At 64.6% G+C, this 15230-nt stretch overlaps 2 protein-coding genes across 2 annotated transcripts in view; one reads left to right on the forward strand and one right to left on the reverse strand.

Moving 5' to 3' along the window:
• Positions 1-455: 455 nt before the first annotated feature.
• SNN (stannin) lies at positions 456-8884 on the reverse strand. The gene is made up of 2 exons (XM_051847449.2): positions 8727-8884; positions 456-2612 (listed from the first exon to the last, which is right to left on the reverse strand). The coding sequence occupies exon 2, from the start codon at positions 2524-2526 to the stop codon at positions 2260-2262; it is 267 nt and encodes an 88-aa protein (XP_051703409.1). The 5' UTR covers positions 2527-2612; positions 8727-8884; the 3' UTR covers positions 456-2259.
• A 120-nt stretch (positions 8885-9004) lies between these two features.
• Positions 9005-15230, forward strand: part of LITAF (lipopolysaccharide induced TNF factor) — an 85600-nt gene continuing 79374 nt past the window's right edge. Inside the window, exons 1-2 of the mRNA XM_051847447.2 lie at positions 9005-9157; positions 9988-10137. The gene's annotated coding sequence lies outside the window, so the exon portion shown is untranslated. The remainder of the gene's footprint in view (positions 9158-9987; positions 10138-15230) is intronic.

The raw sequence follows: 15230 nt of genomic DNA on the forward strand, positions 1-15230 counted from the left end.
ACTGAATGCCGTTTAGCTTGTTCCACAGGGGCGACGTCCCTCCCAGACCACAGACGCGGTCGCGCTGAGACAGCAGTGGCGCGGTGCCCTGCGAGGTCTGTCTGAAGACCAGTCCGTGCAGCGGCTGTCGGCTCTCGCCCCACCCCCACCCCTGCCTCTGTGAGGGAGGAGAGGAAGCATGACAGGTTAACTTCTTGACAAGTCAAAACTCGAACGCAACAGCTGGGCTGTGCGAGAATTCAGAGGTCGTGACGCGAGTGTGGCTCTGGTGTCTGTTAAAGTAGCTGTTGATAACACAAACAATGCACACTGCAGCTGGCCCACAGCCCTCCCACCAGGGCCCTGGCTCGCCTGATCCACACCCAGCGCCGCCACCACGCTCCCGGGAGCCCCATGCAAGTGCCAGGATGTTCCCGGCAACCAGGGAGGGCGCTAAGAAACCTCCACAGTGAGACTGATGACAAAGCGGCCTTTAATCATTCCAGAATCGGATTTACTGGGCGGTGGTCAGTTCCAGGGTCAGGCTCGGGGCCCCGAACGTGCAGTCCCCGAGCCCACGCGGCCAGCAGCCTCGGCTGCGGTGAGCAGAGGTAGCGAGCCCGAAGTCGTGAAACCCAAGGGGGACGGATCGAACCAACACTTTTCTGATCGCAAAGCCATCTTCCAGTTGGCAACCTGGGAACTGTTCTCCCTCCTAGGCCCCCCACCACCACGTGATCTGCCCACCCAGCCTGCAGGGCCTCCCCGCCAGGGTTCCCAGGAAGCCCACCTGTGGCGTCTCCTCACTACCCCCAGCTCGGACAGCCTCACCAGCCACCGGCTCTTGCTTCAAGTTCACTGCCACTGAGCAGTTCCTGCAGCTCCCCCCCGGGGTTCTAGAAAGTAGATTTAGGCTGACGTGGTTCCTAGCAGAGGCCTGGGTAAGGGCTTGAGAAGGGGCCACCTAGCCCGGAGGCCAGAGTGCTGGGCTCCCTGCCCACACTACTTGCAGGTGGCTCAAGTGCCAAGGGCCAGCGTGCCACGGGGGGCCGGGCCCGCCATGCCAGGCTGGTCTCCGGCTTATTATTCGATGGGGACGCTGATCGCGTGGTCATGGCGACGGCTGAGAACGTGCTTACAGCGGTGGGACTCAGAGTCAAAGGGTGAGCTCAGCGAAGTGCACGCGAGGGGCCACCAACCCGTGTGGGGACCGTCCACACACCAGGCACAGGCTGGCCGGAACAGTCTGGTGGCTCCTAAGAATGTGCACACGAGAGATGAGCTGCCGTGGACACTCGGTGCCTTCAGCGCCAGACTGGGGGGTGGGAGAGCGTCAGCCTTCTACAGAGAACCCCTGGGCAGGGAGCGGACTTGCGAAGGGAAGAGGAGAGAAGTTCACAGACCCTCCCCGCCCCTCCAGTGCAGAAAATACTCAATACAAAAACAGAAAACAAAATTTCCCTCTCTGTGGGCCGCTTGGGTTTCAGACTTGGAGCAGTGGCCCGGGGCCCTGGGGCTGTACGAGGGCCGGGGTGACTGCAGCAAAGCCGGCGCTAAGCGGCACACAGCACGCTCAAGACCGCGGGGGCAGAGACCGCTCTGCTACTAGGGTGCCTGGAGCCCTCGGGACTCCCTGTCCGTCACCGGCTCCCAGGCGGCTGCGTAGCTTCCTTGCAGTAACTCCACCATAACAGGGGAGGGGGCGTGTGCGGTCCCATCATCCCTTCCTAACCAAGCAGGGGTCGCCAGAGCTGCCCAGCTGGTCACGTCCCGTACACACACGCGGGGTACACCTCAGGGCCCCCTCCCCACCAAGCGCACCCAGGCCTGGGCGGGCCTGACTCGTCACTGCCGCAGTCCTCGTCAAACCCGTCCCGCGTGCTCCATGTGGAATTTTGAAAAGCAGCAGCGAGGCTTAAGCTTGTGGGGGGGAGGAGGGACTATGTACAGTTCACAGGTTGGTTAGTTCACGCGTTACAGTAGTAGCTCCGTCAGAAACAGGCTCAGCTCAACATTCAAGTAACAAAAGCGCTACGGGGCCGTGAGCCCCAGCAAGGTCAGGCCTGCCCACTGCCTGCAATGGGCAGCCCCGCCTGGAGGCTGACGGGGAGCCCAGGACGGCTGGGCCCCGGGAGTCAGTGCATGCGATGACCAAGCCCGCGGAGGCCATGCCAGCAGGTGTCAACCCTTGCGCTCAGCCGGCAGCACGTCCATGTGGTTCTGCCCCTTCCGGCGCCTCTTGCCGGGCTGCAAACTGGACCAGGAGCCTCTCATCGTCGGTCAGCCGTGCACTTCCGGGCCGTTGGGGGTCATCAGCTTGGCCTTTCTCTCCACGCACTGTCCCTTCGCAGAGTACTGCACCAGCAGGAAGGGCTCCTTGGTTTCGCCATCCCCCACGATGCTCTCCTCATCCTCGGACTGGCTGATGCGCTGCAGACGCAGGTAGCACCAGCAGCCCAGGATCAGGGCCCCCAGGGCGGCGATGGCGATGAGGATGACGATGACAGTGACCACGCCCGTGGTGGGGCTGTGGTCCATTATAGACATGGTCAGTGCTTGGGGGCTTCCCTGGCAGGAAGCTCTTGGGGACGGCCGGCTCAGCGAGGCTGGGTCTCAGGCTGGACACGAGAGTCCTGGAAGATAAAGCAACATGAGGCTACCCCAGGGATTCCGCGGAGGGCTGGGGTGTGTGTGTGTGTGTGTCACAGACTTGGGCTGGCACGCCACAGGGGTCCGTCTGTGACAGCTCTCAAAGCCCACAGTGCCACCCTCGCGGGCGCGACGCAAACAGGCTCTGCTGTTTCTCTGTCCGCTGGTAAGCGCCACGGTCTTGTTTGCATTTACTACCTAAGCACTTCTGCTGCCAGGCGTGCTAGTCACCCTCGCAGCCACGGGCCCAGGCGCTGCAGGAGCCTGGGGCGCTGTTCCGGCTCTGGTCTAAGGCACGGGTGGGGAGCTGCTTTTCTGCCAAGGGCCATTTGGATATTTACCGCATCAGTCACCGGGCCACGCGAAACCGTCAACTTAAAAATGAGCCTGCTACAGGTTTACCGAATTCTGAGTCTCACCTGCAGTTGCCTTGGCAGGGCCCGTGGCCCGCGGGCTGCAGGTGTAGGTTCTAGAAGCCTGGCCCTGACCTGAGAGGTGTTCAGGGGCCACTCAGGGACTGAGAAGAGCCAGTGGCTTCCTGGTGGTCAGAGAGGAGGGACTTGAAAGCAAGGACGTGACATCAGCCCCTGCGGGAAGCAGGCTATGGACAGGACAGCGATGCCCGAGAGCTGGGAATACAATGGAGCCCAGGCGGGGACGCGAAGTGGCCTCGAGTCAGACTGCGGCTGCGGCCACGGCCACGGCCACGGCCGCCACAGCAATGCGAAGGCGGAAAGGGAGATCCACCACTCCTGCCCCTGCCAGCTCAGAGCTGTGTCTAGGGCGGGAGCCACAACGTAAACATCAGTCCAGCAACACAGCGGCCACCACAAAGGCAGGGCGGGACATCAGGGCGCTGCCAACTGGGTGGGGCAGGAGAGGGCCAGGGGGAGGAGCGTTGCTGGTGGGCGCAGCAAGCACGAGGAGCTGCGGCATCGGCTGATTCAGGTGCAGACGGGAAGGGAGCCCCCCAGGGCCAAGCCCCTGCCAGGAAGTCAGGACGGGGCCGCCTCCTGCAGCCACACACCCCAGACAGCACCCTCCACCTTGCCACCTCCAGACCCGCTTCGGTGCCCAGGGCTGATGGGGACAGGAGCAAGGCTGTGGGCCACCCGTGAGGAGCAAGGAGCCCCGACACCAGCCTCCCCAGCAATCCTCCAGGGCTCACTGTGGGCGACACCCCACGTCAGTGGCCAGCGACACCCACTGAGGCTAAGGCTTTGCCGCTGGTGCCACCCACGGCTGCTGGAGCTGGCAGCCCCCTGGGTGTCCCTGCACCTCCTCCCCTCGCACACCCAGTTACTTATCAAGAAGGCGGGGGCGCGCTGTGGCGTAGCGGGTAAAGCTGCTGCCTGCAGTGCCAGCATCCCATATGGGCACCGGTTCGAGTCCCGGCTGCTCCACCTCCCTGCTAATGGCCTGGAAAAAACAGAAGCAGATGGCCCAAGTGCTTGGGCCCCTGCACCCATGTGGGAGACCCGGATGAAGTTCCTGGCCCTCGGCTTCACTCTGGCCCAGACCTAGTCGTGACCATTTGGGGAGTGAACGAGAGATGCAAGATCTCTTTCTCACTCCGTGTCTCTCCCTCTCCCTAACTCTTTCAAATAATAAATAAATCTTAAAATAAATAAATAAAAGGGTCAGGCCCGGCAGGCCACACTCAGGAGGCGCGCGATGAGGTCACTGCTTTCTCCCTCCGTTTAATACTGATGTCGGCGCAGGCAGGCCCTGGACCAAGGCTCTCCCTCGGTGGCGGGACCAAACCTGCTGCGTCCTTGATCAAGGCCAGCCTGCCTTAGAAACAACCCTCACTCGACCGGGGTTCTGAGGCCGGGCTCGCCTGTCCGGGGGCCAGGCGGTGCTGCCCACCTCGGCAGGGAGGCCCTGGCAGGAGGGGCCCGGACCCTCGGTCTGCCGCTTCGTTGCCCTCTGCAGGGACCAAGCCGCACGTCCCACTCAACAGGCTCCCTGTCCTCCTGGGCGGGCCCACCGCACCCCACGCGTGTCCCCCTCCACTGACCAGGCAGTTCACAACCCTGGGGGCCTCTGAGCCCACGCCCAGAGCCATGTGCGGTGGGGAGGGGGATGGGCAGCACAGTGTACAGGGCTCGGCCTGGGTTGCAGCTCCAGCTCCTGGAACACGCACGGCCACCTGCCCAGGTCAGCGCGTGGGGGTGCTCCTGCTCACCCCCCGCCCCCACCTCAGGGCACAGCCTCACGGGACAGGGCTTCCCCCTCCAGGGAACTGTCTCACTGTTCCTGCCCCTTGACCTCAGCTCGCTTCGGCCTGCTGGGGCGCCTGCCCTCCCACCTGCCCTCCCATGGGGCTCTGGACAGGAAGACAAGGCAGTATCAATTCGGAAGGGGAAGTGTGTGTGTTGGGGGCTGGGGGCGTTTCGGGGGCAGGAAGTGGGAAATTCGAACAATGGCACTGGAGGGAGGGGCAGCCGGGGGCCGAAGCCAGCTGCGGAGCCCAGGCGGGACCCACAGATCCAGGGGGAAACCTGTGGTCCTGGGGCCACGCGGAGACTGTGGGAGCCGTGATGGCCAAACAACCCTGGCTGCGGCTCCCAGGCAGGCAGGGGCACCAGGCCCCGGCCCGGGGCGCCCCCTCCGCCCGCCCATGTGTGGGCACGTTTGTTCCTTCCTTCACCCTGCAACTACCCCCTGAGAACTGATCTTTACAAACTTCTGCTCCTGTCCCTCCCCGGCCTCGGGACAAGACCAAGCGCCTCTCTGGCTACTGCACGCCCGGTCCTGCCACGCCGGCTCCGCCTTGGGCCCCTGCGCTGCGCCCCTGCCTGCAGGGCTCCTCCCGGGCTCTTTCCCATTCTTCACACCTGTGTCAGAAGGCGCCTCTTACAGGCTGCCCTCCCGACTTTACTCCCTGCAGTTCCCTCCCAGCACACACACACACACACGGTGCCTTTCCCCGGCTGCCGTCTCCCTCCTGCAGTGGACGCCGAGTCCGCAGAAGGTGGGCACCATCCCCCCCGCCCTGGCCGGCACACAGTAGGTTTGCAAGTCGGGGTGCAGCGTTGAAGCAGAGAACACCCTCCTCACACAGGAATCCCAATCGGGGGTCCCCACGCCCACTTTGCAGACTCCAGAAAGCCAGGGGCCAGCAGGAGGCCGGGCAGCGGGCCAAGTTCAGGTGCCAGTGGACTGTGGGAGGCCTCGGCTGTGTGCACGGACGCCGGGGGCAGGGCAGAGCAGCAGAGCCCGAAGGCGGCTGAGGGCAGCCCCTTTGTCCGGCTGGACCTTTCCTGGGACCCCCTCGAAGCCCCCAGGACGGCCCATGGGCCACGTGGGCCGCCTCCGAGCTGTCACGGCCACTTCACCCACAAGCACGCGGCCGCCCAGCAGCCCTAGGGGAGCCCTGCTGCCCCAGCCGCTCCACTTCGCAGAAGGGGAAACTGAGGCACAAAGAGCAGGAGACGGGAACCCAGAAGCAGGGCCCCACCCAGCGGAGCGGCCTTCGAAGGCCGGGGGCCGGGCGGACCCCAGCCAGGGGCACCTGCTCTGCGGCACCCGCTCACAGGCTCCCTCTGTAGGACAAAGCCTGGCGTTCAAAGCCAAGGCCACCAGTTCCCCCGAAACCTGGATAACCTCCATACTACCTGTCCCCTCCGACTCCACACACCTGACCCCTGGGTCCCAGCAGCACCCCGGACACCACCAGAGACTGGCTGGAGCACAGGGCAGGCCGTGTCCCCTGGGGTGACAGCAGCAAGGCAGAGCAGCCCCAGTGAGCACCGGCCGGCCCGGCCCTAAGCCGCTGGACCGCCACCCAGGCCGCAGCCCTCTGCTCCCTGCCCGTGTCTCCCAGGCCCGGGGAGGCCAATGAGAGCCCAGAGCAGCCAGGGGAGCTGCGTGTGACCCCGAGCCCAGCACTGCCCACCAGCGGGCCCCTGCCTTCCTGCAGGCCTGCCCCACCTGGGCCGGGGGCCGCTCCCTCTGCCTTGACTTGGGATCTTGCAACTAAGTCTTCACCCACCGCACATGTCGGAGGCCGAGTGGGCACAGCCAGCAGCTGGGTGGCCCGAGTCCTCTCCCCCCTGAGCCCTGCCCGCGCTCGGGGTGACGTCGGGACCCCACCAAGCTGCTCCGGGCTGGCCTCAGTTTCTCAGTGTGGAGCCCCTGGCCTCACCGGCCACCTTATGAGGTGGGTGAGTGAGCGGAAGGGCCCGGGGCCTCTAAGGTCGCATGTCCCCAGCCACGCCTCCGTGGGGTGCCACAGGAGGGCAGTGGGTGCTCAGGACCAGAAAGACACAGAGCGCGGGCCCAGGCCCGGTGCCACAAACAGCCCCTTCCCCAGGGACTCGCTGCCTCCTCCTCTCCTCCTCCTCGTCGTCGCTGACTGGGGCACATCACCAGGTTGCTGGGCTCAGCGGGGCACCAGCCTGCAGCTCCCGGGGCTCACCAAGGCAGCCAGGAGGCTTGCTGGCTCTCTGGGGACCACGCACCTCCAGAACTGTCCCCAGGAGCCATGCCCCTCATGCCCTAACAAGCCACCTGCCAAGGCCGCCAAACCACCAGGCTCTGCCTCCCCAGGGGTCCCCGTTCACAAACCAGAGCGGCTCCTGCCCAGGTCCCTTGGGAAAACAGGGCTGCGGGGAGCCCAGGGCTCCGCGGGTCACCGCCAGGACGCAGGTGGAAGATCTGCCCTGTGCCGCACCGGCTCTGTGGCACTGGGCACAAGGACGCATCACGCGCAGCCGCGGCTGTCCACGAGCCAGGATCAGAAGCAGGGGGAGCCCAAGGCAGCCCCGTGGCTCTCGGGCCAGTGCTGGTTCACCCCTGCCCCTCCCGGAGGAAGCCCCAGGTTTCCCGCAGCAGAAGAGGAAGCTGGAGCCCGCAGACCTCAGGGGCTGTCCCAAGGTCAGCCAGGGGCTCCTGTGGCCCGGGCCCCAGTCCCGTGCCCCCGCCCTGTGAATCACCTGCCGCCTGAGAGGCTGAACAACTCTGGGAATAACAGGGGAAGCTGGAGAAAAGTTGGCGCAGTCGCCGTGTGCCAGCACTAATGCCTTGGGCAGATGTCTCCTTCCCACGTCCAAACCACCCCGCGGGTGGCAGACGGAGGCGCTAAGGCTCAGAGAAGTCAAGTCAGCTACCCAAGGTCACACAGCTCAAAAGTAGGTGCGCACAGACCCAATCACCCAGGTGGCCTGCAGCCGGAACTCCAGCTCCCAATCGTGACCCTAAACTGTCACAGTCTTCACCCACCCACCCCCAGCTCCTCTCCCCGGTGCCCGAGGGGCCTGGGACCAGCTGACCCCAGGGCGGTCGCCCTCGGGACTCAGGATGACAAGCACCCATACGCCAGCGAGCGCGGGCGGCGAGCAGGCTGGGTGCCAGGCGCTCCACGCACCCTCTCATTAACCCTGGCGGGGCCGCCGGCGTCCCCGCGCCGCACGGAGCAGCAAGCCCGGTGCCAGGGACGCAGGGGCTCGGCCGGGGGGGGCGACAGCTGGGGAGGGGGCGACAGCTGGAGGCGGCTGGAGCCGGCCCGCCTTGGGGCGGGGGTCGGCGGCCACGAGACCCAGTCCTGCCCACGCCACGCCGTCACCGCCGACGGAGCCGCGCCCGCCTCAGTTTCCCCACCCGCGCGCCAGGCGCCGGACGTCGCCCGGACCCCTGACTCCCGCCTGATTCCGTCGCCGCAATCCGCCTGACCGCGCTGGGGGCTGCCAGGACCCAAGCCTTGGAAGCAATTTTGAAAATCCTCGAAGTGTCCCAGGGAGCCCCGGAGGCCGGCCCGGGCCTGGGCGGGGGGCGTGCACAGGGGGCTGGAGCACCGCTCCCCGCGAGGCGGCCTCCGCCCCCCGCCGCCTCCTTTGTCCCGACCTCTCCGCAGCGCAGCGGACAAAGAGCCCCCGCCGCGGGCGCGGCCCCCGGAACAGACAGACCCTCCCTCCCGCCAGCCGCGCCCCGGCCCGGGCCGCCCCTCCCTCGCCGCGAAGACCACCTCCCACCCAGGCCCGGGGCACCGCCGCCCCGCGCGCCCGCGCGCGCGCCCCCACCCCGTCCGGGGCCGCCCCTTCCCCTCCCTCAAGCCCCCGCCTGGCGCACCGCCCAGCCCGCCCGGCCCCGCTCACCATGGCGCAGCCCGCAGCCCCGGCCCGGTCGCCCCGCAGCAGCCCCGCGGGCCCGGCTCCGCCCGCCAGCCCGCCAGCCCGGTCCGGCCGCCGCGCACCGTCGGGACGCAGGAACCCCGCTCTGCGGCGGGCGGGGCGCCTCAGGCTCCGCCCCGGACGGGGGCGGGGACCTCCGGCGTGGCCAATAGGCGCCTGCGCTGGGACGGCGGGGCGGGCCGGGCCGGGGCGGAGTCACGTGCGCTCGGGGCCGGGGCCGGGGCGGCCGGCGTGGGCGGGGGCTCCGCGCAGCTGGCGGGACGGCGGGCGGGGCGGGGGGCGCTGGTGGGTTGGGGCCGCGCCGTCAGCGCCGTGCCTCCGCCAGCCTCACCCCAGCCCCACGGGCTGTCCTCTTCCCGCGCGCTTACCGACGGGGAAACTGAGGCGCCCGGCAGGTAAGAGCTTGGGACTGGAGCCAGCTGGTCGTTTACTCATTCGTAAGGTTTATCGAACCTCGGCCACATGCCTGCTGCCCCGGAGGCCTCAGCGCAGCGGGAGCCAGAGAGTTCCACCCCCTTGACAGTGTGTCATCCTGCTTATTTTGACCGTAATAGCAGGCGCCCTGCCCACCAGATGCCCAGCCCTGTCCTACCAGTGAGTACGCTTAGCTCAAGACAGACCCCCACGGAGCTAGCCCACCTTACCGCTGCGAGGTGCGGAGGGATCCCAGGGTTTGGTTCCAGGCCTGCGCCCCCGGCTGGGAGAGGCCCCAGTTAGTGTGGGCATAGCAGCTGGTCGCTGCAAGTGGGCGCTCGCCGTGGCCAGTGAGGCCCGTTCGAGGGGTGGGTGCTGCAAGGCCGGTGAGCCCAGAGGGGCTGGTGGACCTGGGGCTCCTGGGAGCTGGACGGCTTGTCCGCCGGTAGCTTCTTTGCCTGTCTCTGGCAGAAGCTTGCAGGCCAGGGCGTCGGGCATCCCTGGCTCCCTCCTGCACGGCCTGGGCTCTCCTCCCGCGCCGTCAGAGCACCAGGCTGTTCCTGCCCCAGTGCCTTTGCCATGCCACTTGCTCCTGCCCGTGCCACTTCTCCACTTCATTGATCTCAGCTTGAATGGCCCTTCCTTGGCAGGGGCTTTCCTAACCCCCCCCCCCCGCCCCACCTCCCCATCTCTCCTGCCCCTTGTGAAATTAAACATTTGGGGGGCAGAGCAAGGGAGGGCCTTGGGAGTTGGGGGTGGTGATGAGCTTTTCCCTGGGTTGGGTCTGCTCCATTCTCTGTCTTTTCTGCAGAGGAGCGCCAGGCACACAGGCTGGCTGCCCTGTGCTCTGGCTGTCCGTCACACCTGGGAGTCCAGAGTGGCAGGAAACAGGTTCTTCCCACAAAGCCAGTTCCAGCGGCCTTTGCGGTCCCAGCCTCCAGCCAGCAGAGCATCATTAGTGGTAAGAGCTGGGCAGGGCAGGCTTGGAACCCCAGAGCCAGAGCTGGCGTCGCGATGCCAGGCAGGCAGGGACACTTGGGGGAACAGATTCTCGGGGGAAAGTGGTAATGGAAGTTGGCAGACTGCCAGGGTTCGAGTCCAGCCGTTTATGCTGTGTGGCTTTGGAAAAGCAGCCTGACCTCTCTGTGCTGTTTTCTCTGGTGTGAGCACATCGAGTGCTTGGCACAGAGGACGGCCTCCTGGCCACTCGCTGGTGCCGTCAGTGCTAGGGTTGAACGGGTTGGGCCGTGAACTTGAACTTCCCCGGCACGTTGCTGCACCCCCAGAGCCTTGGGTGCCTCGTCTTCAGGGTGGGTCTCATGAAACCCACCTCGGGGGTGGGCTGAGGATGGGGGACCTGCAGCAGCCCTCTGAGCCCCTCTTGTCTAGAATGTTCCAGTAATGCTAAGTTACTGTGAATTGTACCGGTGGCATTTGCTGGGAACTGGACAGACATTTCACACCCATTCTACGGAAGAGGAGCCGAGGCACCCCAGGGTGCGTGTGCACCCGGGGAGGGTGCCGTAGAGCAGACCCTGGCTGTGGTCTGCAGGTCTCACGAGCACCCCAGGCGGGGCCAGGGCGGGGCAGTGTTCCCCACACTTAACACAGCGAGGGCCCGAGTCGTTTGCTGAAGGCCACAGAACAGCAGTGCCCAGCCCGGGGTTGGAGCCCCTCCAGTGTCCTGCCTGCCCCGGCCCCGGCCCCGCTGTCATCCCTGGCTGGGAGGAGGCAGGAAGTGTAAGTCCCTTCCCCCAGAGCAGTTTCCTCCCGGTGCCTCCGGGTGACATCTGGCCCAGGGTCCCCAGGGTCCTCCCTGTGGGCCGGGCTGCAGGTTCCCAGCTGCTCATTAGCCAAGACGATAATTAAGGGCGGGGGATGAGCTCACCCCTGCTCCCTCGGGCCTGCCGGGGCCCAGTCGGCCCTGCCCTGTGCCAGCCTGGCCCTGTGCCCACTCCCCCCCCTCCCAGTGCTGGAGGGGCTTGTGGGGGGAGGGGGGTGAAGCAGACGCAGGCAGCCTTAGGGGAGCCCCCTGCAGCCCAGCCACAGCCCCCAGGCATCTGCTCCAGGGATTTCCAGGCCTAAAAGCAAAAGGAACCCTGGGGCCAGAGAGGAACCCCCTGAAGGGCGAGGAGCACGCGCTGAGCAGGGGCCGGTGGGAGGCCCCGCCCTGCTCTTTCCAGGGGGTAGCCCCTCCCACCTCGCTCCCAGCTAACGTGGCTGTCACGGCTCCCCAGGCTGGCTCAGCCCTCCTGGCTCCAGGACTGCGCTGTGGAGCCAGAGTGTCCCGGCGTTGTATTTGGCGCGCTTGTGCGTCGGTTTTCTCCTGTTCATGGCAAGTGTTGCCTTTTTTTTTTTTTTTAAAGATTTATTTATTTATTTGAAAGAGTTACAGAGAGAGAGAGAGAGGTCTTCCATCCACTGGTTCACTCCCCAAATGGCCGCAACAGCCGGAGCTGCACCGATCCAAAGCCAGGAGCCAGGAGTTTCTTCCGGGTCTCCCACGCAGGTGCAGGGACCCAAGGCCTTGGGCCATCTTCCACTGCTTTCTCAGGCCACAGCAGAGAGCCGGATGGGAAGTGGAGCAGCAGGGACTCAAACCGGCGCCCATATAGGATGCCGGCATTTCAGGCCAGGGCTTTAACCTGCTCTGCCACAGCACCGCCCCAGGTGTTGCCTTTCCATTCGGGACAGTGACAAGGTGCCTCTTCCTTTTAAAATCTGCTTCTTAAGAGGCAAGTGCGTTACAGTATACAACTTGTCATCACAGAGCTGGGGTGGGAACAGTGGCAGATGCAGGGGACCCAGGCCCATCCCACGGGGGGTCTGCGACAGAGCCCTCCCAGGAGCCCCTGTGGAAGTCCGTCTGCATTGCTGCGGTTGAGTGGGGGCTGGGTCGGCTCTGGGCTTCGTTCCTGGGGGTCGTGGTGTCAGTGAGAGGAGGGACTGGCGAATGGTGTGTGCGAGGTGTGAGTGCTGGGTGCAGCCGGCCGGCGTGGGGCGGGGAGGGCCTCCGAGATGGGTGCCGGCTGCCAGGAATGTAGCCTCAGCCTGGAGCCAGGGAAGTTCACGGGCACGCAAGGGGCAGGCGATGAGCTGGCGCTGGGCAGGGAGCCTTTTTATTTATTTAATTGTATGTTAAGATTTATTTGAAAGAGAGGGAGAGACAGAAAGAGCTTCCATGTGGTGTCTCACTCTGCAAATGGCCACAATGGCCGGGGCTGGGCCAGGCCAAAGCCAGGAGCCAGGAGCTTCATCTGGGTCTCCCACGTGGGTGCAGGGGCCCAAGCACTTGGGGCATCTTCTGCTGCTTTCCCAGGCCATTAGCAGGGAGCTGGATTGGAAGCGGGGCAGCCGGGACTTGAACCGGCACGCCTATGGGATGCTGGTGTGGCAGGCAGCACCTAACCTGCTATGCACCACGCTGGCCCCTGCTGCAGTTCCGTAGGTCACGCAGTAGGTACCAGGTACCTGAGAAAGACCCTCATCCAACCTCGAGGTCCCCATCCCACTGTTCCGTCCCCGCCTGGGGTCCCTGTGGCCCTGAGCCCCGGCCCACTTTTTGTACCTCCTCACCACGCCTCCGTCCTAGAAAGGGTGTTTTCCTTTAGTTTCTGCCTACTAACTGCATGAAAAGGGTTATGAGCGTCCCAGTGTTGGAAAAGGCAGCGAGTGTCTCAGGGTTTATTCCAAGTTCTTTCCCCGTACAGTTAAGAAAGCAGAGCACCCGTGAGGTGCAGAGGCGGGGGCAGCGTTTATTTGAAGTGAGAGAGTGAATACACACGCACGCGTGAGTGCAGCCACCCCACACGGACAGGCACCGTCCTGAGTGGGCCAGAGAGCTGCCCACCAAGACAGAGCCTGGGAGGGGGCGGGGAGGGACCAACAGCCTGGGAAGCCAGAAGGACCACGCCCACAGCCTTTGTGGGGTAGGGGGTGGTCCCTTAATTGAGTATGCAAATAGGGTGGAGTCTGGGCATGAGGCTTTGTGGGAGTTCTGTGGCATCGGCTCCTCCTTCCTGGTCCCAGACAAGGCCCCGGGTGCATCATGGGATGCTGGGTGTGCTGGATTGGCAGGTAGGTGGGTGGAGTGACAGTGCAGGGCTGCATGGAAGTTAGGGGAAAATCTTCCAGCTCACGTATTCCTACCCGAGTGCCGCCTGCTTCCCCCGTATCACTAGGACCACTGTAACAAATGACCACAAGCCGGATGTTCTCTCCTGGTCCCCGAGGCCGGAAGCCTGAAACCCAAGTGTGGACAGGCACCTGCGCCCCCGAGTGCACCGGCTGGGACCTGGTCCACGCCCCTCCCCAGCCTCTGGGCGTCCTCGGCTTTACGTCGCCCGGGTCTCTGCCTCCGTCTTCATGGGCATCGCCCCCTGTGTGCCCTCCCCTCTTATTCAAGGACACAAGGATGTAGGGGCCCTCATCCAGGGTGACCTCATAGAGACTGAACCTTGTTTCTAAATAAGAGCGCATCTTCAGGTAGGGGTTAGGATTTCGATGTGTCATTTTGTGGCTACAGCTCAAACCACGGCAAAGAGAACCATACTCACGCTGTGTGACTCTGGTGGGTCTTGGCTTCTCCATGCATTCGTGCTTGTCCACGGCTAAGAACGGCCCACCTGGAGGTCCCAGCGTCGCAGGTGGTGGATTAACCTGCTACACCACAGCATGCCCCCCCCCATTTTCCACTCAGTGTCCTGAAGCTCTGTGTGTGCATAATTTGTCATCTTTCCCAACATGGAAGTCTAAAGGATATTTCCGTGTGCAATCTGCTGAAGATGGAAGTGGTGTCATTTGGAGCTGGTTTTTGTCTACAGTGTGAGGTAGGGATAGGTCACATAATCGTAGAAGCGCTCCTAGGCTGACGGCCGTGTCTTGGAGGCTGTGGGGCCGGCTATTCCGTGGAGGCTTCTGGCGTATACTGCACACTGCACACTGGGTTTTGAGTTCTGACTGTGCCTCCCATGGGCCCGCCCGTGGGCTCAGTCTTCTCGTCTGTAATGGGGATTTGAATAGCTGCTGCCCCCGGGTGCCAGGAGGATTTCATGAGATACACGGGTGCCGTCCGGTTTGCCTGGTGCTCGGCGTGGCACGCTGGTGTTTACTGAGCACGCCATGCCGGTTATTAACCCCGTGAAGGTGGTGAAGAGACCGGGCTCGGCCCAGCAAAGCCACGCCCTCCCGCCTTGGGACAGCCATGAAGGGGCGGGGATTGACCCCAACTCCCTTTCACACAGCAGCAGGGGACGAGGCTGGGGGGGGGGGGCGTGGCCAGGGATCTGGTCAAGTCCCTCAAGGCCTCCCGCACGGGCAGCTGACCCCGCAGTGGAGATGAAGCGAGTTAGTCACGGTCGCTTTGGCAGGTCGGTCCATCAGCGGCTGTTATCCACAGCTGGGCCTCAGCACAGCCTAGGGCCGGGGCTGGGGGCTTCGCATCCAGCAGGGGACACGGAAGCCCCCTCAGCTGAGGGCTCTGGGCTCAGCTCTGCCACCTTGGGAAGGCCAGTGGACGTCTCTGGGCCTCAGTTTCCCTTCCTGGAAAGTGGGAGTCACTGGCCTCCCCTTCGCAGCAGATTTCGGTCACTCACGCGACCGGCGTGGGTGGGAGCTGCTGTCATCATTTGTCATCATTCTTCCCGCCATCCTGTCCCAGTCGTGTGAGGACACTGGGCCAGGCTCACAAGAAACGCGCCACCTGCCGTGAGCAGGTGCACGACGGGCATTCTCCCCGGCAAGGTGGCTGCCGCTGGGCTGAGACTGGGTGAGGACCGAGACAAGATCCCTGAACCGAAAGCCAGGAGAGGGCAGAGGTCAGGAAGAAAGGGTTGAGAGGATGCGGGAATAAAGTACTCTGTACCCCACTTTCGCTAGAAACTGCCAAAGTGAGAACCCCGATACAGTGAGAGCGAGCACCCCCCCCCCCGGGGGGAGATCCGCCCACCAGGAGGCTCCAACAGAAGGCGCTCCCTGTCCAGGGGCCCCTTTAGGTGGTAGGGGGTGGTGCCCTAATTAAACATAAAAAGGGGTGGAGTTTGGGCAGGGTTTAGT

Source organism: Oryctolagus cuniculus, chromosome 19 (assembly GCF_964237555.1).
Source record: "Oryctolagus cuniculus chromosome 19, mOryCun1.1, whole genome shotgun sequence".
Classification (NCBI taxonomy): domain Eukaryota; kingdom Metazoa; phylum Chordata; class Mammalia; order Lagomorpha; family Leporidae; genus Oryctolagus; species Oryctolagus cuniculus.

What these genes read in the sequence shown, in the direction of transcription:
- SNN (XM_051847449.2), bottom strand. Translation starts at nt 2,526, where the DNA reads ATGTCTATAATGGACCACAGCCCCACCACGGGCGTGGTCACTGTCATC.